Source organism: Cetorhinus maximus, chromosome 22, assembly GCF_964194155.1.
Source record: "Cetorhinus maximus chromosome 22, sCetMax3.hap1.1, whole genome shotgun sequence".
Lineage (NCBI taxonomy): Eukaryota > Metazoa > Chordata > Chondrichthyes > Lamniformes > Cetorhinidae > Cetorhinus > Cetorhinus maximus.
Window position 1 is genome coordinate 17,339,828 of NC_135900.1, and position 23,898 is coordinate 17,363,725.

General features: G+C 40.4%; 1 protein-coding gene across 3 annotated transcripts in view; it reads right to left on the reverse strand.

Moving 5' to 3' along the window:
- The window catches only part of arid2 (AT-rich interactive domain 2), a 110,963-nt gene that overhangs the window by 68,057 nt on the left and 19,008 nt on the right, over positions 1 to 23,898 (reverse strand). For all 3 annotated transcript variants that reach the window (XM_078567854.1, XM_078567851.1, XM_078567853.1), the window contains exon 4: positions 3,826 to 3,959. In XM_078567854.1, coding sequence (XP_078423980.1) covers positions 3,826 to 3,959 — 134 coding nt within the window. The remainder of the gene's footprint in view (positions 1 to 3,825; positions 3,960 to 23,898) is intronic.

Genomic DNA, 23,898 nt, shown 5'->3' on the forward strand with positions numbered 1-23,898 from the left:
AAACGTATCCTCCTCAATACCCTTTTCCTCCTTCGAGGTATTCCTTAATGCAGCCCTCTACCCCTGATAGGTTACAATACGGTTCAGAAAAACCTACCTTTTGAACAAATGTTTGTCCATCTACTCTAATATAATCACCTTATGCAGCTGAGACAGTTGTGGGGCTGAAGACCATTACAGAGATAGAGAGGTGTAATGGAGGGATTTGAAAATAAGGACAAGAATTTTAAAATCAAGACATTGCTCGACTGGTAGCCAACGTAGGATAGCCAGCATGAGGGGAAATAGGTGACCAGAAATTGATGAAAGTTATTACATAGGCAGAGTTTTAGATGACCTCAAGTTTACCAAGGGTAGAATGTGGAAGGCCAACCAAAAACTTATTGGAACAGCCAAATCTAGAGGTAACAAAAACATGGATGAGGGTTTTAGCAACAGATAGAGCTGAGGCAGAGGGAGTCAGGTAACGTTACGGAGGTGGAAATAATGATTGTGTGGAAAAGTGATCGGTTACTGATAGCGGGGTAAAATACAACACCAAAGGTTCTGAACAGTCTGGTTCAGTCCCAGACAGTTGTCAAGGAGAAGGATGTAGATGCTTGTTATGGCCTCAGTCTTATCAATATTTAATTGGAGGAAATTTCTGTCCATCCAGTACTGAACATCAGACAAGCAGTCTGATAATTCAGCAACAGTAGAGAATCTTGAGAAATGTTGGTATAACTGGGTGTCGTCAGCATATATGTTAAAAACCAACACAGTGTTTCGGATGATGTCACCAAGTGACATCATGCAGAAGAGAAATAGGAGGGGGCCAAGCAGACAAGCAAAAATCAGAGCTTTAAGCAACAGCCTGCACTGTAACTATCTCCGCAACAATTTAAGCCCCGGCAAAACTCATTTCTTTCAGCATAGGCATCCTCCAAATTGTACGATGGCCAAATAGATAGAATTGGCTGTGAGGATCCTAAATGAAATGATCCAGTACATATTCTGCTACAATTCTAATCGAGAATGAACCAGCGGCAGAGAGATACAGCATGGGCTGCTGCTTAAAGCTCTACTTTAAACTTTAATACAGTAGCATGGCTTTTCATTCCAGTGGAGAAGCATGCCCGTTTACTCCACCTGGCAACAAAATTAATTTTTAGGGTGTGCCAGATGTATGTCCAGTGTCAAATAACCTCACTTGGATGACCTGATTGGGCTGAAAACACCACAACTGTGGGGCAACAGGTAGGGCAGGCAAGTGGGAGAGAAATTACTGTCACAGGAACAGTGATATTTATGTATCTAATCTACGACATGTACTTGTAAATAATTTAAAACATATATGGGAACAATTCAAATATTAGGACTCCAGGGACCCACACTCATGAAGATAAATCTTACAGTAGGGCACAAGAAGAAACAGAGAACTTTCTCTGATGGGGACTTGTTTAAAAACAACTGACCTAACTGACTGATGTTCTGAAGTGCTACTTTTCACTAAATCACAAATGCATTTATGTGCAAGAGATGAACCAATGTTTGTAAAATAAGTGAAATAGCAGCTATGCTGAAGAATGTAGTTTGAGTTGTAAATAGCAGATGTTGCTGAAGAAGCTGAAGTTTAGTTGAACCAAAAATGATCAAAGTGCAGCTCTAAAGAAATACTGGCAATAAAACCATTCTTCCTTCAATACTAATTCCTCACAGAAAAACACAGTTACCAACTCATGTAGAGTTTATATTAAGTAAATTGATATATATTTCATTTGATTGCACATGGCCATACGAAGAGAGATGGTAAGATGGCAATGAGAAGATTAGGAGTGAAAATGAGATTCTGGTATTCCAAAAGGGCTTTATGTTGGGCCCCAGATATTCACAATATATATCAATGATTTGGATGAGGGAACCAAATGTAATATTTCCAAGTTTGCTGACAACACGAAACTTGGTGGGAATGAGTGTGACGAGAAAGGTGTTAAGAGGCTTCAAGGCAATTTAGACAGGTTGAGTGAGTGGGCAAATACATGGCAGAAGCAGTAAAACGTGGATAACTGTGAAGTTAACAACTTTGGTAGGAAAAACAGAATGGCAGAGTATTATTTAAATGGTGATAGATTGGGAAATGTTGATGTACAAAGGGACCTGGGTGACCTTGTACACCAATCACTGAAAGCAAGCATGCAGGTGCAGCAAGCAGCTAAGGCAAATGGTATGTTGGCCCTCATTGCGAGAGGACTTGAGTACAGGAGCAAGGATGTCTTACTGCAGCTGTAGAGGGACTTGGTGAGACCACACCTGGAGTAGTGTGTGCAGTTTTGGTCTCTTTGCCTAAGAAAGGATATACTTGCCATAGGAGGAGTGCTGCACAGGTTCACCAGACTGATTCCTGGGGTGGCAGCATTGTCGTATGAGGAGAGATTGGGCTGACTGGGCCTGTATTCACTGGAGTTTAGAAGAATGAGAGGAGATCTCATTGAAACATGTAAAATTCTGACAGGGATGGACAGACTGGATGCAGGGATGATATTTCTTCTGGCAGGGGGAGTGTAGAACAAGGGGTCACAGTCTCAGGGTACAGGGCAGACTATTTAGGACTAAGGTGAGGAGAAATTTTACCACTCAGGAGGGTGGTGAACCTATGGAATCCTCTACCACAGAACGCTGTGGAGGCCAAGTCACCGAATGTATTTAAGAAGGAAATAGATAGATTTCTGGATTCTAAAGGCGTCAAGGGGTATGGGGAGAGCATGGGAGTACGGCGTTGAGATAGAGGGTCAGCCATGATCATATTGAACGGCACAGCAGGCTCGAAGTGCCGAATGACCTACTCCTGCTGCTATTTTCTATGCTTTTATAATACATAAACTTGCCAGGCGATAGGCACCACGTGTTGCTCTACTGGTCACAAAATTCAGAAGCTCTCTGTAGGCATCAAATAGTTTCAGCCATTACTTTCTCTCCCAACTCCAAATGCCTTTCTGAAAATTTGGATTGATGCAGTGTTTTGCCAGTCTCAACAAATTTCCTACAAAACCAATGGAGGAGAATTTCTGTACTTTCTGCTGTTTCATATTTGTGATGATAATTAACTATAGTTATTGGTGTTATTATACCACTGGAATGTCTAATTCTCAAAAGAAACTGTGGCTGTTATTTGGTGCATCATGGCCGGCAAATAGTTTCCTCAAAATCAACTGAAAAAGCTCTCAGAAGTGGCATCCCATCCACAACATGGAAGATGTACTCCTACATATTGATATCTTAACTGCTGCAATTATTTTTTTTAAATAGTATATTGAGGCAAAATTCCTTATGAAGATAACCACATGACAAAACAACTGCTAAGAAAGGCAAATGATACCATAAAGTTTTGGAGAGAGTGAGAGAGTATTATTTGTCACATATAAAAAGATTTACTCCAGATCTTTCCTTCATATAGAAGATAAAGCTTGGATTCATAAAAACATTTTGTCATTGATGCGCGAACATATATTGTTGACATTTTGTAACTGATATGTGAACTCCACAAAAGGAAAAATTAATTTCAGAAAATTTGATCTGAAATATTCCATATGGCCTTCATCAGTCTTTTTTTTTGCCTTTATTTCAATCCCTTAAGTGCTGAAAGGATAGCAAGTTTTCAAATCGCTAGCCTATTCACCAGCTGCAAAAATGATTCTGAAAATTTCCAATGATTGGTGATGTAAATTGGATTTTTTAAATTGGAATATGGAGTGCCACAGAATGTTTCATAAAAGCTATAAAGGTTATAACAACTCAAGTTTTGGTGCAGGACCACTGGACCAGAATCACAATATAATGATTATTTACCTGACAATATATGCTGCTGGTAACTGTACGATGAAGGTACCCCACCAACAGGAACTGGTCCCCGTTGACTACCTGAACTAAGCTCGTCATCATCTTCCCCAAAGTGATGTACCTTTTCATAAGCTTCAAGGTAACTGGGAAAAAAAAATCAAGCTATTATCAATGAGCAGCAGTACACAACATGATTATTAGCAAGGTTGGATATTGAGCTACAAGACTAAGCAATACATTTTCCAATTACAAAATCAATGTTCTCTTTTGCTGTCAATATTGCACTTTTGTATTAATCTGGATATAGTGACCAAGTACTTCATCATTTACTACGCATTATTCTTCTTTGGTACTGAGCCAAAAAAAAACTTGCGTTTTACAATTGCTAAATATAACACAAAGCTAAATAAAGCATGATTCTCAGCAGAATTGGCATCATAGGTCTCCTGTTCTAAAAGCATCAGTGTTTGAAGATAATAGTGTTATAGAAATCTCAAAACTACTAATAATCACAGAATTGTAGCAGCACAGAGTGCCATTCGGCCCATTGTGTCTGCACAGGTTCTCCAAACGAGCAATTCACTTAGTACCATTCTCCCGCCTTCTCCCTGCACATGCTTCCTTTTCAGATAACAGTTGAATTCCCTTTTGAATGCTTCGATTAAACCTACCTCCACCACACTCTTGGGCAGTGCATTTCAGACCTTAATCACTCGCTGCGTGAAAGCTTTTCCTCATATCGCTTTTGCTTCTTTTGCCAAGTATTTTAAATCTGTGCACTCTCGCTCTCGATCCTTTCACAAGTGGGAACAGTTACTCCCTAACTACTCTGTCCAGGTCCCTCATGATTTTGAATATCTCTTATCAAAACTCCTCTCAGCCTTCTTTGCTCCAAGGAAAACAGTCCCAACTTCACCAATCTATCGTCATAATTGAATTTCTTTATCCCTGGAACCATTCTTCTGAATTTTTTCTGCACCCTCTCCAATGCCTTTGCATCCTTCCTAAAGTGTAGCGCCCAGAACTGGACACAATACTCCAGCTGAGGCCGAGCTAGTGTCTTATACAAAAGTTCAATATAACCCCCTCGCTTTTGTATTCTATGGGCCATAACTTCTGACTAGCATCGGAAAGTGCTGGCCCACAGGAATTAGAAGAAATAAATATCTACTTACCTAGTCTTGAAAATTACGTTGACACTTCCGTTCATTGGAGCTGCTTGGGGCCTGCATCGGAAGACTCCTTGCAGCCCCCAGCGAAGTGTAGCTCCAGCGGATTCAAGGAGACAACACCCCCTTTTTTACAGCAGCTGCTACTGTAAAACAGGTAAGTTTAAAGAGCCAGGGGAATAGTGAGTGTCTAAGATAAGCGAATGGGATTTGGGGGTGGGTCGGAGGTCCAGTTTTGGAGGGGTGGGGGGTTGGATGAGAAAAGAGGGTTGGAGGTACCTGGGGGGAGGGGTGGTGGGTTGGGTCCGAGATCCGGGGAGGTGCATGGCAATTGGATATCCGGGGGTGCTTTTGGAGGGGCCCAAGCCGCGGTCGGGGTGGGGGGGGGGGTGTAATTGGGGTTCGGAGGTCAGGGGCCTGAGGTCGAAGGCAGTCGAAGGCCCAGGGTGTGGAGAGGGGTGTGACAACGGTGGGGTTGGAATTCTGTAGGGGGCTGGGGTCCAAGGTCAAAGGGGGTGGGGGTGCGGAGGTCAGGGGGGACTGGGGTGCGGGGGGAGTCCCATGGGGTCAATTTGGGTCTTTACAATATTTACTCAGAAGTAAGAAGAGGTTTTAATTCTAACTTTTTCTGAGTAACTATTGGTATAACCCCGGCGGAGCCATCTGAAGTTTGCGATTTAAACTGCATTTTCGGATGGTTCCCAGCGCAGTGCAATTGCCCAGAGGAAATGTGCACTTCTGGGCAATTGCCATGCAAATCCTTACCTGGGAACGTCCAAGGAAGGATTCCCCAACGAATCTTTGGGGTACCCCCAAATCCAATGCTGGGGCTGCTCGGAAGTTACAGGCCTATGCCACTTATTATTAAAGCCTAGGATACTGTATGCTTTATTAACCACGCTCTCAACCTGTCCTGCCACCTTCAATGACTTATGCACATAAACACCCAGGTCCTTTGCTCCTGCACCCCTTTTAGAATTGTACCTTCATTTTATATTGTCTCATGTTCTTCCTACCAAAATGAATCACTTCACATTTTCCGCGTTGAACTTCATCTGCCTGCCTACTCCACCAACTTTCCTATGCCCTTTTGAAGCTCTACACGATCCTCCTCAGAGTTCACAGTACTTCCAAGTTTCGTAACATCTACAAACTTTGACATTGCGCCTGTAGGCCAAGGTCTAGGTTATTAACATATCAGGAAAAGCAAGATAATGCTTTAAAGGTAAAGGTATTGTAGATGTCAAGCTTTCAAAATATGTTTCCCAAGAAACGCTGGAGTGTAATGTCTACAAGAAGGTGAAGAATTATTTTGTAAAGCTATGCTTTAAGCAATAGCCTACTTACGTGGAGGGACAGGAAGCAATTTAATTGTATTTACACATTTAAATCTCAACATATCCATTACTTTTGAACTTAACCAGTTCAGTGTTCCTTAATTTAAAAAAAAATTATTTTCTTAAGCATTCAATGATGCATGAAGATCATATAATTAGTTTTCACAGCTACAAGATGAAGAGTATAAACTGAACACATCCATACCTTTCATGCACTTAAAGTACCATTGCAAATCAAGCAAGGGCCATGGTTTCACAACTTTAAAATGGTTCCATACAGTAGTGATTCTATTTAAACCCATACATAATTGTTGGATTCTATCCTTCATGTCCTTCCTACAGTTATTTTAATTTAACATAATCCTACAAGTTAAAAGTAGGAAGGTTAAAGGAATAATGATCAAGAAAATCATTGATTATCACAAATCAAAGTAAAAAAAAAATGCATTCCAATAGCTTCAAGAGAAATCAGTGAAACCTAAACAATCAACTGGATTATTTACTTTGATGAAAGAAAGGAACTGCATGTCCGATTGAATGTAAGAAACCAGCTTCATCGATTCTTTAATTCTTGCCACAGCACTTGGAAAATTGCCAAGAAAACAGCTGTGGTTTCCTCACATGTGCTCTCAACGAGAGCCAAGATTACAGTGTTCATCCTCAAGCAAAAATCGTGATTCAGCAGTGAACATCCTTTACCCCACCGATTTGTAGCATTAAGAAAGCTAAGCACAAAGACACGGTGCTTCCAAAACACTCAATAAGTTCAAAAGAGAAGCACCAGAGTGCTATTTTCCAACCTGCAAACCTCTATTACCATGTCTGAAGCTGGTTTGAAAATAAATATCAATGTAGGTGCTTTTGGTTGTTAAGCATTTGAAAAAGAATGCTTCTTTTCACATGCAGTTATCACGGTCAGCCGTGGGCATCTTCCAGCATGTAATATTTAGTTTCCATACTAGATAGTAACAAAGTTACTTAAAATATTTTCTCAGGTACAGGGGGTCACTCATCTTAATATTTAAATATTCCGTACTGAAACGATTCCTTTATATGCACTGTTTCAATAAGTGCAGCTGATCCAGTCACAGGCAACATTGCTCCCATCTGTTTGGAATCATATATCATTAGGTTAACATGTAGGATATTCTTGTTTCTGTACTTCAAACTGTATCTGCAATTCAGCAGTAGCCTGGGGCTGTTTGCATTTGTATACAAAAGAGAAAGATCATGACAACTTTTTCTCTCTCCACATGTCTGCTAGACCTACTGAGTATTTTCAGCATTTTCTGTTTTTATTCCATTTTAAAACATAAAACATTTTATGCTCGTTGCTCTAAAAGTTTCAAGTACAGCTTTAAAACTTGTTCACTGGAAAAGACGTTTTACAGTCATACTTCAATTCCATCTAAGCATGTGGAGTTGCAAATAACATAGCATAGTTTATTTCTGATCAGCCAAAGCCAATTCTGCACTAAACAAAAGTAACTACACAATTCAAATTATTGGATGATGTAAACGCCAATAAGTAGGTATTTAGTGCAAAAATTAAGTAATTTAGATTAAGTATCTTTGAATTAAGAGATTATATAAAGTGATTTGTTTTAAAATATTTACTACAACATACTTACTATTCGCTCTCAAGGTGTGAGTGACCCTGGCAAGGCCACATTTATTGCCCATCCCTATTTAACCAAGGAATCTAATGCTAAGCTGTGTTTTTGTACCACTGATGTTGAAGGAGCTGCCCCCACAATAGTGTAAGGTAGGGAATTAGAGGATATTGACCCAGTGGCATCATTCAATGCAGATACATGTCCAAATCAGGAAAATGCATGAGTTAGAGAACTGAATGGCAATGATATTTCCATGACATTGCAATTAAGTCTTTCTCAGCAATAGAATTTGCAGGGATGGGAAGTGTTCAAGAAAACTTAGTGATCTGCTGCAATGCATACTTATTGCATATTGAAGCTTCAGGGCATTAGTGACCAAGTTGATGGATATTGACTCCAGCGGCAGGGCCGCTAATCAAATATCAGCTCTGCCATGATAGTGTTGAGCTTCGACAGTTGTTGTGGTTGCACCCATCCAGGCTAGTAGTGAATATTCCACACTTAACCTCTGTGACCAGCGAGGAGTCTGGAAGTGAACCATTCATTGCAGCATACCGAGCAATTGCCCTGCTATTGTCGCCATATTGTTGATGTAGCTGGCTTAATTAAACTTCTACCCAGTTTTGACACAGAAGAGATTGTGATACTTTCATTAAAGGGCAGGAGTAAATATTTCCTCATTTGGAAACAGTCACTTGTGTTCAAAAACAAGCATCTGTACAGCAATTTTTAGAAGTATTAAACATCCCAAAACATGCCACAGGAGTGTTATCCAGCAAAATCTGACACAGAGCACATTAGGAAATACTAGAACAGACAAAGAGGTAGGTTTATGGAGAATCTTAAAGGAAAAGATTAAAGAGTAGAGAGGTGGAGAGGTTATGGTTAAGTGGAGAACTCCAGGAGCTGAAGGCCTAGGCAACTGAAGATAGAGCCACCAATGGCAGAGCGATTAAAATCAGGGATGTGCAAGGGGCCAGAGGAGTCAACACAGGTCTGCGAACACAGGAGTGATGGGTGAAAGAGTTAGGATGCAGTTTTGGATGAGCTCAAATTTGTGGAGTGTGTAAGATGGCCAGGAGACCACTGGTATGGTCAAGTCCAAAAGGTAACAAAGGCATGGATGTGGTTTTAACAGATGTGATGAAGATGGATGGAAACAAGCAGTGTTACCGAGCTGGAAGTAGGTGATCTTGATGATAGAGGGAAAATGGCATCAGAAACTCAACATCAAATAGGACATCAAGATTTCAAGCCATCTAGTTCAGCCCTAGACAATGCCCAGGGAGCGGGATGAAGTTGGTGGTTAATGAACAGAGAATTTTACCTTAACCTGTCAGCACACATTACTTAGGTCCTACCACAGGCTGCTTCATTAATGGAGAAGTTGTAAGTAGATCTGAATGATGTTAAGTGTACATATATTTTGGTGCACAAGGCATCACAATTGCTTGGGACAAGCTGAATTGATCAGCGGATCTTTCCTTTCTGTCATTGTTAACATGCAAGTCTCCAGCTTCCTCGTTCCCCTTTTGGCCTTCCAAAATGGCAGGCTTTTTAATGGTTAAATGTCTCATTTAAAAGACCACCATCTTTTAGATTGTGATATGATATACATGCCATATTTATATTGCTGTGCATACTCAAACTTAGAACTATTAACTAATCCAGCTTAACTGGCTAAAACCTCAGGTGCAAACAAGCTGGAACAAGTTCTAACAAAATTCCTAAACAGCAATGTTCTCCTACCTTATCAGACTTAGCCTGTTCATTACGCATTAGATTCCACTATATCTTTCGATTCTATTTTTGTTATATAAATGAAAATAAAAATATAACATGTAAAAAAATACTATTTTAGATCAGACCAAGTATGACGTTTGTAACCATTTAATCTCACATTGCTTCATATAGTTTCTCCCGCCCGTGGAACGGTCTCCCAGATAGGGTCATTGTGCATACAAGTTAAAATGTAGAGCTATCCATCATTTCATGGATTAGGCTTTCATAATGGGTACTTCAGATACAAATTTCTCCACCCACTTCAAGCAGCCATCAAGGTGTATTTTCTAAAACATTGGTTCTTTCTAGTTTCTGACAGCTGCACCCTGCTGCCATGCTACCTAACATACAAAATGATAAAGCTTACAATGCTGAATGTAAAAGACATTTTTTGGCTCAACTTAGCACACTCCTTTGTGAGGACTTCAGTGGAGCATTATTCACTGTTATCCAGGCTTTGAGAAGCACCTGGATCTTTAAACCTCTGACCTGCCCATTAAGCTGACAGGAACCCAAATCTTATCCTTCATAAGCTCGCAGCTGATCTATTTAAAGCAGGGTTGTATATGATCTTACATTAACCACACTATTCACCATTGCATGCAGAGTAAGCTACCATCATATTTTGGTGTTTAATCCACTGTAATTCAATTAGAACTTAGAAAAGACCTGATCTGAAGTTTTTGCCTAAAATCAAGTTTCCCACAGGAAATTACAACTGCACTCCTCCTCTGAAGAGGATGTTTTCGTTTTAATGTTGGTCATGCTTTGTCTTTTCAGTTAGGCAAAAATCAAAGGTTACCAAATAAGGAAGAATGGCATCATTTGAATTGGTTGATGTAAGCAAGTATGTCTGCAAATGTGGACAGCACTGTTTAATGTTAATAAACAAACATTGTCTTCACACAGCTTTTCTAAAGAAATGGTTATTTAAATGGTGTTTAAAAAACCATGTGGCTGGAAACAGCTTTTTTTTTTATTTGTGTTTTTCTTTGGTCTTAGAGATTACCAATTTGCTACACATCTGAGATTAAAGTTTCCAATCATGAAAAATGCAACCACTGTGCATTAAATATACTGCAGTGCCACTTAGGAGTTCCGCAGTGAAATCATTCTTCTGTTCCTACTCTATCTTCTGCTCGTCATCTTTCATATCTGACTCTGACTGCATGATGACTTTCAGCATGTGCCGTTTCATATCTCTCTTGGCAGAAAGAGAATAATGGCCAGAGGAGTGTGCAGAAGATATGCTGCATCACTCCAAATTTAGGACCCTCGAGCTTGGCTTAAGGGTAGAAATTTAAGAGAGTATTCTTAAAAGATGCTGATAGCAATGTCCAAAACATGTGTTGATTGGCACTGCAGCTAACTTTTTTAATACACATTTGGGTTGAGGGTAGGGATACAGAAGAACAAAGGTGATACAGCATCTTTTATTAAGACAATTCAGTTCTGAGTTTATCATTTAATTCTAGTTTCTAACTGGAACCAGTTTATATCATTAATGCTGCAATTTTTAGAAGGTCATAAATAAGTTCTATTTTTTTTAGTCCTTGAATGTTTGCTGAACTGGCAGAACATTTTCAAACGGTAATACTGAAAATATGTACTTTTTGTTTCCAAGGCCTGGATTAAATGTTTTTGAAAGTAGACACAAGAGCGTAAAATGAAATGAGAAAAGATACTAACACCTACTCGTGCTTTTTCAGGCAGCTTAAATTCAAGGTGGGGGAGCAGTGTATTTTAGATGACAACATAAAAGAGATAAAAAGATGTAACTGTGGCAAGAAAGGCCAGGATTTTGCAATTAGCAGCAAAACAAAGCAAAAGCACTCTCCGCTGACTTTGAAGAAAGCTGCCCACAAAGGGCATCTATAAAGTGATACAAAGAAGGAATTCCCCTTTCTTCAGTGCAGTTTAAATCTGGCGCCAAGTCAAGGGGATGTCTTGGTCTGCAGCAGCAGTGATGTCAGTAAGCATGTCAGCAAACAAACTGAAGTGTTCATACATAGCAAACCAAGAAGTCAAAAGCACTAACTATCCTTCACTTTTCAGATAGTGAAAAAAATGTATGACTATGTTAAGATAGAAGCTAAAATAAACAGACTTCTAAAAAAAAATATTTTAAAATGTGGAATTTTTAACTATTGTGGATATATTTGAGATTCTACAAATATAAAGTTAGCCTTCTAGGCCAATTAGGATGTTTGGCAGTAATTATGAAGTTAGTACACTGTTAAAAACTCAGTTCTGCCTCATTCAACAAAATGCAACTTTTTCTAAGGCTCTTACAGTGAGGCTAGCAGCGATAGAGTGGAAATTCTCACCAATTCATGACTGCAAGGGAGATCATGTCCCTTTTTGTCGATAGATAGCAGTCTTTTTGTGATATTCTGCATATGTCTGAACCCCAAAATTCTGTTTTGCTGTCATTACCAGAGCAAAATTCAGGCCAACTTGTCTCACTTTGCTAACCAACCTGTTATGTGGCACTTTTATCAAATGCCTTTTGGAAGTCCAAGTACACCATATCAACCACATGATCTTCATCAAGCCTCCGTTACATCAAAAAATGCAATCAAGTTAATTAAACATGATTTGCCTTTGACAAATCCATGCTGGCTTTTCTTAATTAATCCACTAATGTCCAGATGACTTAATTTTGTTCCGCATTATCATTTATAAAAGGTTTCCTACCAGAGGTTAAACTGACTGGCCTATAGTTGCTGGCCTTATCCTTATACCTTTTTTTAAACAAGGGTGTAACATTTGCAAATTTCCAGTGTTCTGGCATCACCCTTGTATCCAAGGAGGAAAAGAATATGACCACTACCTCCCCAATTTCCATTCTTACTTCCCTCAGTATCCTCAGATGCATCTGGTCTAGTCCTGGTGACTTAAGTGGAGCCAATCTTTGTAACACCTCCCCTTAATCAACTTCTAGCCCATCCAATGTGTCAACTACATCTTCTTTCACTATGACTTTGGCAGCATCTTCTTCCTTGGTAAAGAGATGCAAAATAGTCATTTAGTACCTCAGCCATGCCTTCTGTCTCCATGCATAAATCTCCTTTTTAGTCCCTAATCAGACTCACTCCTTCATTTAACACCCTTTCACTATTTATATGCCTATGGAAGGCTTTTAGATTCCCTTGTATATGTTAGCTGACAGTCTTACGCTCACTTTGTTTCTCATTTCCATTTTCACTTCCCCTTTGAACTTTCTACATTCAGTCTGGTTCTCACTTCTATTATCAACCTGATATCCATCACATGCACTCTTTCTGCTTCATCCTACCCCTGTCACTTTTGTCATCCAGATTTTCTTGTCCTATCCTTCTCCCTCGGTGGATTGTGCCTGGACTGTACTCGAACAATCTCCTCTTTCAAGGCAATCCATTGTTTTTTTTAGACTTTTGCCAGCCAATCTTGGATTTTAATTTACCTGGGCCATATTCACACTCACCCCATTGAAACTGGTCTTCCTGCAATTAATCATTTTTACTCTGGATTGATTCTTGTTCTTTTTCACAGCTAACTGAAACCTAATGATACTATGATCACTGTCTCTTACATGTTCCCCTGACAATTTATCCACTTGACCCACCTCATTCCCTAGGACCAGGTCCAGCAATGGCTCCTTTCTGGTTGTACCAGAAACACACCAATATGGAAAATTCTCCTGAATGCACTTCAAAAACTTCCCCAACTCTTCCCTTTCCACCATTACCAGTCTTTATTAGGATAATTAAGTCTGCCGTTATCACTACTCTATCATTTTTACACCACTCCGTTATTTCCTTCCAAATTTGTTCCTCTAGATCTTGTCCACTAGTTGATTTCTGATACAATGCACCTAGTTGTGTCATAGTACTGCTATTGTATCTTAGCTCTAATCAAATATAATTTGCCCTTGATCCCTCCAGAACATTTTCTCTCTCCAGGACTGTACTATTCTCTTTAATTAATACCATCAGCCTTCTTCCTTTCTTTCCTTCCCCATCTTTCATGAATCCTCTGTATCCAAGAATATTTAGTATCCAGTCCTGCCCTTTTTTGGAGTCAGGTCTCAGTTGTTCTCAGTGTATTTACATATAAGGGGCTGGGAGGGCGAGAAAGAAAATAGCTATAAAGATTAGGTAGCATATATGAAGCAACTTAAGTAAATCATTTTAAATCTCGAAAACGTGGAATTCAAATATACTTTGATATTTCAGGCCTCAAATCATGAATCAGTAAATTGCCACAGAAAACTGAAAATGACTACAGGTATAAACTTTTAACAAAATCTGACAAGCAAGTTTCAGGCTTATTCTTTGCTGAAAATACACTTGCCAAAGAGAAAGTTTTGTCTTGGGTCTAAACAAGTACCTTATATCAGCTTCTTGTAACTGACCCAGTTTCTAAAGAAAATCTTGAATAAAAGTTGAATGGAACAGTACTTGATGTATACGTTAAAGAAGTCACTAAAACACAAGTTCATGTACCTTTCTTATATTTATCCAGTCTTGGCAATCATAACTGTATACATCATTGTAACCTCATTGCTAAAATTATCAATTTATAATAAATTCAAAAACCATTGAAAACTTTGTTAGTAATTATGTTCCAGCCATGAACAGGCAACCGACAGAACTGATGTACGCCTTTTTGCAAACATGGACGAACTGTGTGTAAAATGGCTTTTATTATAATTCAGTTGCCTAGTCACCAATATAACAGCAACACTCAAATCTATTCAGATGGATGTGTATGTGGAGACACTAATTATGGCACAAGATACAGGACAAAACTAATTGGATGAGAAGGCAATTAGGGGGCGACAATGTTATCTTTGACTACTCTAGTCTTACATTTAGGTGAAAGGCCATATGGACAGGTGGACAATGTGCAAAGGCAAGTGACTTATTATGTTATCATATATCACATTAGGATTCTTTCTTTTAACACTACAATTCAACAGAATTTTTTTTTGGTGGTGGTAGGTGGAAGGTACAAATTGAAAGAAATGGAGATGAGCAATGTATTTTACTAGCTGCTGCAGGACCACAACAATCAACTTGCAATTAAATGCAGGTCAGCTCATGGCCATTTCAGAACACATCATCTCTTGAGGTTTTTGGGGGTTACGTTGGCCATTTTAAGTAATTTTTTTTTGATTAAATTAAAAACCAAGTTGCAGGTTTTTTCACCATTATGGATTTTACTTTTGGTTATTTACTTTACTAAGGAAATGTTTTAAAACTGGAAGGAGTCCAATTATGCATATCACACAAAGTGCTGGAAGAAAATCCAAAAACATTTTTTACTGCACTGTTTTGGAGAGAATAGTGTATTCCATCGGTTAAAGGGAGGGAAAGTGGAAGGTCTTCAACTACTCTTTCCTTTAGCTGCTGCAACAACTTTTCACAGTTGGGGTGAAATAAATAAGCACAACAGGTAACAGTTTTGCTTGCAGGTGAATACTCAAATCCTTCCACAGGCTCTCCTTCACTAGAATTCCTCCCCTCACAAATTAGATTAAAGGCACAATAACAATGCAAGTTGCTGTTGTGGTTGTTGGACCTGTTACTCCTGTAGGTGGCACTGTGATAGAAATTAAGTGTTAAATGCTAACTAATGTTTAAAACAATAGTTACTATTGTAGACATTTTATATGGTTAAAAAGCTGATTGATAGCTGACGCAGGCACTGGCCACCAAGTGCTGCGGTGGTGTAGTATCTCCATTCCGAACTCTTCCTCTTCCTGAGGCACCCATCCTACCTCCATTGGCTTCCATTGTGCCCATAGATATCTCACATTGCTCATCTCCATTTTTTTCAAATTGTACCTTCCACCTACCACCACCCTGGGAAAAAAATTCCGTTGAATTGTAGCGTTAAAAGAAAGAATCCTAATGTGATATCATAGGTACCTGCCTTTTTTGTCCCCACAGGTTGTGCACCCTGCTGTGACCCTGTCAGCCTCTCTTCCTGCATATTAGCTGTCCCCCACTCCTACTCTTAACCACATCCTCTGCCTATTTTCACCAATCTCATCTGTCCTTTAACTCATTTGCCAGCCCAGTTATCCCCCTCCACTCTCTTATGCCCACTTGACCTGAAAGCACTCTTGGTTTCAACTGTCCATGGGACATGAACAACTATAAATATAAAGAGTCAAGACAAGCCAATGGCAATTATATAATAAAATGCTTCAGAACCCAAGTTCTACCACTAGATAATACAGGGATAAGCAGTTATAGAACAACTTATCAGGTGAAATCCAGTGCTAAAGTCCTGAATAGATAGAGCTGCCTATTTCACAACCTGATATTTTGCCAGGAAATATTATTACCTCAAAAAATAATTTTTAGTTTTAAATCATAAGGAAGCATATCATTAGGCACCAAATCTTCACATTGTGGTAGAGGTTGATAATGGGAAACCACTTTCTGCAGTTGTCAGGAGATTGGAATTGAATACTGTTTCTGCTCTCTGGTGACCCAATGTAAATGGCTTCAATTATCGCACTACATAATGTGCTCATGCTGAATTGTAGATTTTGCACATCACAAATGCAGGCTCAATTTATTTTCAAGACAATTAACATAAACACATCTTGCACAATTGCAGTTCAATTTTTAAAATAATTTAGTCAACATATGAAAGTAAATTTCAGCCACAACCTCATATGGATCACCTTATGCCTAACCATTTAATGACTTTGTTTCTTTTGAGATGGCAAATGGTTGCAATTCTTCCTATGACACCTAACAATAATGACTTTTTCCACTGACTACATTCATTTAATTGGGGGGGGCAAGAATTGACAAGTACCTATAACTTAATAAATATTTAAGTTTACTAGGAAAAAGAGCCAACAAGTCATGTGTTGTTAAAATAGTGTTTCTTAGGGTACTAACTAAGCAGACTTTGGGCAGTTACAACCCAGTTCCTACTGATCTCTGGCCTATAGCACAAAATGGTCCTTAATTTAGCATTAATTTTAAGATCTCACCCAAAAGGCCATTGGATGATTCATGTTAATAATTTTTAAAAGCAGCATACTGGTGCTCCTAATTCGGTTCTTCTCAAGTTAGGGCTGAGGTCCTATTAGGGTAGAGAAGAAAGAGTTTTATTCTGTATTGAGCAGGAAGTGCTTATGTCACTGGGTACATGAAACAGGAAGAGGTCCGCTCCCCAATATACATCACCTTGTTGGACAAAAAGGAAAAGTTGTCTTTCTCAGGATCTTACTTGAGATAGAATGTAAATCACACTCATCTTTAGTGCCATTTCACAGGACACAGCAATTCAGCAGCAAATTACTGATCAACAATTACAGTGGTATTCTTTGAGGCCAGTTCCACATTTTTTGCCATCTTCTACATATTTTGATATTTAGAATCATAGGACCATGAAAGTTTACAACAGAAAAGGCTGGCATTGAGATCATCATAGCTACGCTACTAGCTCATTGCAATAGCAGTTCAATACTTGTCCCGCTACTCTACTTTCTCCTTAAAGCCTATACCCTCCTCTGCTTCAAATAGTGATCTAATTCTCCCTTAGCACATGGAATACCCTCTGCCTCAACTACTCAACTTTTAACAACTGAGCAAGAATTCATTACAAGAAATTTACCACATATATATCTAACAAATTTCTAAAATTATGCTTTTAAGGATGATGCACAAGCAACAGAAAGACTCTGGAGTTAGGTCCCAATTCCAGAAGTGGGTAATATAATAGAATTTAAGTCTCTGCAAATTATTTAAAAACAACCTGCAGAAAGAAATTTTCAGATCAAGTTTCATAATTTAATTAAATGTTGCACTTTTAGTTGAAAGGCAAGTCGAGTCAGAAATAACTCGCCAACCAGTGACTGAACATGTATACAACAGAGGGTGAGTGAATCTTTCCTGGTTCTAATCAGAATTCCTTTTTCAAAAATGAAATCAATCTTGGAAGATTCTCAAGTAAAACACCAGGCATGGTAGTGCACTGGTTACAGTACCAGATGAGCAACCTAAAAGTTAAGAGTTCAAATCCCACCATGGCAGATTGTGAAATGGAAATTATTAAATGTAGCACCTGCAAAATGACCACATAAGCTGCCAGACTAAAAATCCAACCGGTGCATCAACGTCCTGCAGGCAAGGTAACCCATCACACCTGGCCGATCAGGCCAGTTGCGTACTATGCAGTTAACTCCTAATGTCTTCTGAAGTTGCCTAGCAAGTCAGTCCGTTGTATGAACAATCACCATGAAGCAAGAAGCCCACCACCACCTTCTCGGGGAATCCAAGGATGAACAGTAAATGCAAGTGAACCAGTGTTGCCCATATCCAAAGTTCTAAAAAAAACCCATAAGTGGGATTGCATTAATTTGTTGGCATTTTATATTGCATTGCCCATTTCAGGATAGTGGCATTCGACTGGTCAAACAATACTGCTGTCCTTACCTACATTTCCACCCAGTACCTTGTTAGGTGCAAGAAATCCAGCAGCAGTTAGAATAAGGTAGGCTGACAGTTTACGTTTCTGATTATACCCAACGGCAAAAAAAAATACTCATTTACCATTGCTAGCAATTATAAAAGCTAAAAGCACTCTCTAAATCAATGAGTTTTGTTTGTGCTAATCAGGTTAGTAGTACAGTACATCTAATAGTCTATTGCTCTGTACAGGCTGGAAAAAAAAATCACAAATGAGCTGTGTTCTAGGGGTACAGACAACTGCAGTTAGTGCATAGTGACTAAGTTTGTTGTACAAAGGTGTTTATATATTTAAAACTGCAGTCAACAGCCTTTTTGCAACCACCAGCTGCATTTAAAAGCATTAACTGCACAAGATACTTTGCTGGCAGCAAAGACCCATTTTCTTCTGGTTCTTACAAGCAACATGAAATCTTTTTTTATTCATCCACAGGATGTGGGCTTTGCTGGTTGGGCCAGCAGTTATTGCCCATCTTTCGTTGCCATTGATAAGGTGGTGGTGAGTTGCTGTCTTGAACCGCTGCAGTCCATGTGGTGTAGGTACACCCACAGTGCTGTTAGGGAGGGTGTTCCAGGATTTTGACCCAACGACAGTGTAGGAACGGCGATATATTTCCAGGTCAGAATGGTGAGTGACTTGGAGGGGAACTTCCAGGTGGTGGTGTTCCCATCTATCTGCTGCCCTTGTCCTTCTAGATCGGTGGCAGTTGTGGATTTGGCAGGTACTGTCTAAGAAGCCTTGGTGAATTCCTGCAGTGCAGCTCGTAGACGGTACACACTGCTGCTACTGTGCATCAGTGGTGAAGCGAGTAAATGTTTGTGGATGTGATGCCAATTAAGCGGGCTGCTTTGTCCAGAATGGTGTCAAGCTTCTTGAGCATTTTGGGAGCTGCACTCATCCAGGCAAGTGCTAAGTATTCCATCACACTCCCAACTTGTGCCTTGTAGATGGTGGACAGGCTTTGGGGAGTCAGGAGGTGAGTTACTAGTTGCACCATTCCTAGCCTCTGACCTGCTCTTGTAGCCACAGTATTTATATGGCTAGTCCAGTTCAGCTTCTGGTCAATGGTAACCTCCAAGATGTTGATAAGTGGGGGATTCAGTGATGGTAATGCAATTGAACGTCAAGGAGCAATGGTTAGTTTCTTTCCTGTTGGAGATGTCACTGCGTGTCACTTGTGTGGCACGAATGTTACTTGCCATTTGTCAGCTCAACCCTGATATTGTCCAGGTCTTGCTGCATTTGGACATGGACTGCTTCAGTATCTGAGAAGTCGCGAATGGTGCTGAACATCCCCACTTCTGACCTTATGATGGATGGAAGGTCATTGATAAAGCAGCTGAAGATGGTTGGGCCTAGGATACGACCCTGAGGAACTCCTGTAGTGGTGATGTCCTGGAGAAGAGCTGACTGACATCCAACAACCACCAACCATTTCCCTTTGTGTTAGGTATGACTCCAACCAGCGGAGAGTTTTCTCCCTGATTCCCACTGACTCCAGTTTTGCTAAGGCTCCTTTTGATGCCACACTCGGTCAAATGCAGCCTTGATGTCAAGGGCAGTCACACTCACCTCACCTTGGGGAATTCAGCTCTTTTGTCCATCTTTGAACCAAGACTGTAATGAGGTCAGGAGCTGAGTGGTCCTGGCGGGACCCAAACTGAGCATCAGTGAGCAGGTTATTGCTAAGCAAGTGCCACTGGATAGCACTGTTGATGACTCCTTCCGTTACTTTACCAATGAACAAGGGTAGACTGAAGGACCAGTAATTGGCCGGATTTGATTTGTCCTGCTTTTTGTGTACAGGAAATACCAAGGCAACTTGCCACATAGCTGGGTAGATGCCAGTGTTGTAGCTGTACTGGAACAGCTTGGCTAGGGACACGGCAAGTTCCGGAGCACAAGTCTTCTGTACTATTGCCAGAATATTGTCAGGGCCCATAGCCTTCGCACTATCCAGCGTCTTCAGCCATTTCTTGATATCATGAGGAGTGAATCGAATTGGCTGAAGACTGGCATCTGCGACGCGGGGGACCTCCGGAGGCGGCCAAGATGGATCACTCACTCGGCATTTCTGGCTGAAGATTGTGGCAAATGCTTCTGCCTTATCTTTTGCACTGATATGCTGGGCTCCCCCTTCATTGAGGATGGGGATATTTGTGGATTCTCCTCCTCCAGTGAGTTGTTTAATTGTCCACCACCATTCACGACTGGATGTGGCAGGGGTGTAGCACTTAGATCTGATCCATTGGTCGTGGGACTGCTTAGCTCCGTCTATCACTTGCTGCTTATACCGTTTGGCACGCAAGTAGTCCAAGTTATAGCTTCACCAGGTTGACACCTCTTTTTTTTAAGGTATGCCTGGTACTGCACCTGGCATGCCCTCCTGCACTCTTCATTGAACCAGGGCTGATCCCCTGGCTTGCTGGTAATGGTAGAGTGGGGGATATGCCAGGCCATGTGGTTACAGATTGTGTTTTGAGTACGATTATGCTACTGCTGATGACCCACAGCAGCTCATAGATACTCAGTCTTGAGTTGCTAGATCTGTTTGAAATCTATCCTATTTACAGGGTGGCAGTGCCACACAACATGATGGAAGGGTATCCTCTTTGTGAAGACAGGACTTTGTCTCCACAGCAACTGTGCGGCAGTCACTCCTACCAATACGGTCATTGACAGATGCATCTATGGCTGGCAGGTTGGTGAGGATGAGGTCAAGGATGCTTTTCCCTCTTGGTTCCCTCACCACCTTCATGGGGTCCGGAGTCGATGTTGGGCAATTCCCTCCCGACTGTATACCACTATGCCGCCACCTCTGCTGGGTCTGCCCTGTCGGTGGGACAGGACATACCCAGGGGCGGTGATGTGGTGTCTGGGACATTATCTGTAAGATATGATTCTGTGACAATGACTATGTCAGGCTGTTGCTTGACTAGTCTGGGGGAACAGCTCTCCCAATTTTGGCACTAGCCCCCAGATGTTAGTAAGGAGGACTTTGCAGGGTCGACAGGACTGAGTTTGCCATTGTCGTTTCTGGTGCCTAGGTCGAAACCGGGTGGTCCGTCCAGTTTCATTCCTCTTTTGAGGTTTTGTAGTGGTTTGATACAACCGAGTGAGTGGCTTGCTAGGCCATTTTAGAGGGCAGCTAAGAGTCAACCACATTGCTATGTGTCTGGAGTCACATGTAGGCCAGACAAGGTAAGGACGGCTAATGTACTTTAGGGAAGGAAATCTGTGAACCAGATGTGTTTTTACAACAATCAACAATGGTTTCATGGTCATCATTAGACTATGAATTCAATAAAAATCTGGAATTAAAATTCCACCCTCTACTGTAGTGGGATTCAAACCCGAGTCCCCAGAGCATTAGCCTGGGCCTCTGGATTACTAGTCCAGCGACCCAGCGGGCTTAACTTCTTTCTGGCAACTAATTGTAATAATTGTAAATTAAGAGGTGAAAGGGAGGAGGGAAACTTAGGATAATTACAACCACCAGGGAAAGGGTACTGAGAAAATTAGAACTGCAGGCTGGCAATCCCCAGGTCCTGATGGACTTCATCCTGGAGCCTTAAAAGAAGTGATTGCTGAGATAGTAGATGCATTTGTTTTAATTTTCCAAAATATCCTAGATTCTGGAAAGGTCCCATCAGATCAGAAAATCACAAATGTAATTCCTTTCTTCAAGAAATTAGGAAGACAGAAAGCAGGAAATTTAGCCCAATCCTGCTCCTAATTCATCGGCTTGTATGATAGCCATGAAGCCAGTATAGCACTGCTTGCCCCAAAACCTACACCATAATGTAAATGGAGCTCAACTATATTGCTGCTGGAAACAAAGGGCTTTTCAGATTTTTAAACTGATTTTGATTTTAAAAGTACAAGTGAACAGAATATATTGTTGAATTGTATGTCAGTTAGCAACAACAGACTCCTTTAACACTCGAGTTCTGAATGGCTAATTTAAGTGACAGTGGGCAGAGCACAATACCAGCTGGATATTACACAATCAACAAAATACATGCCACTCACTGGCACTTGAAATACAAATGCATTTTAAAAGTTTAAACTTCTTTGTTTCCAGCAGGACTTTAATTTGGAGTAATTTAAACATTTACAGCTGCAATTTTAAATAAAAGCACATTTGAAGTGGCAAGTGAGCGGAGCTCCTGTTGAAAGTGAACTCATCAGTTAATGTTTACTTTCTATTCAAGCTGGCACAAGGTAGGAAGTGTTCCACAGGGATCAGTGCTGGGACACAGTTGTCCACACTTCTCTCAAGCATCAGAAGTATAATTTATAAATTTGAAGAAAACACCAGATTAGGAGGGAGGATGTAGTTAATATAAAAGGAAAAATGTGACAAAATTCAAGAATACTTTAATAAACTAGCACAATGGGTGTATAATTGACAAATTAATTTGAATACAGTTATGTGTGAGGTGAAGCATTTGCTAAGAATAGGAGGCCACATACGGCTTGGATAATGCAAGTCTAAATAGGGCAAGAGAAGCAAAGGAATCTGTGTTGCAGACGTACAAATTACAAAAAGTAGCACTGCAGGTTGAAAAGGTCATTAAAATACCTTACCAAGCACTGGGATTTGTTTCTAGAGCAATAGAGTTGAAAGGCAGGGGAGTCAAGTTAAACAATTCTGGTCTCCACATTGTAAAAGGGATTTAGAGATTCAGAGGCTCGTGGTCCACGTAGGTCCTAATGACATAGGCAGGACAAGGAAAGAGGTTCTGCATAGTCAGTATGACGAGCTAGATACCAAATTAAGCAGAACCTCAAAAGTGAGCCATGCGCGAATTGCCAGAGGGAAGAAAGATTAGAGAGATGAATGCGTGGCTCAAAATCTGGTGTGGGAGGAGTGGGTTCCGGTTCTTGGGGCACTGGCTTGAGTACTGGGGAAAGTGGGGGCTGTACCGTTAGGGCAGTCTACGCCTGAACCGCGCTGAAACGAGTGTTCTGGGAAACCGCATAAACAGCAAGTAGAAAGGGTTTTAAACTAAATAGTGGGGGCAAGGGATCAAATGTGGGGAAATGTGATGTATCAAACAGATAAGAGGGGAAGGTATTAATATGGAAAATGATAAACAGACAATGACAAGAAGAGACAGAGTACAAGTCTAAGAGTAAACCAACAGGTAAGGCAAGTAGTTTCAAAAACAATAACAGGACAAAACTTAAGGCTCTCTGCCTGAATGCATGGAGATTCAAAACAAGGCAGATGAACTAATATTGCAAACAGAGAAAAATAAGTACGATCTAATAGCCATTACAAAGACATGGCTGCAGGATGGCATAGATTGGGAACTGAATATTGAAGGGTATGTGACCTTTAGGAAGGATAGGAAGTTAGGAAAAGGTTGAAGGGTGGCTCTGTTAATTAATAATGACATCACAATTGAGAAGGATGATCTAAGCTCAGGAAGCCAGGACACAGAAGCAGTTTAGATAGAGATGAGGAATGATAAAGGCAAGAAGTCGCTTGTGGGAGTGGTGTACAGGCTCCCTAACAGTAATCATATGGTAGAACAGGGTATCAAAGAAGAAATAGTGGGAGCTTGTCAGAAAGGCATGGTGATTATCATGGGGGGTTTTAATCGATATATATACTGGAACAATCAGATGGGGAAAGGTAATATAGATGACAAATTCATAGAACATTTTCAGGATCATTTCTTAGGTCAG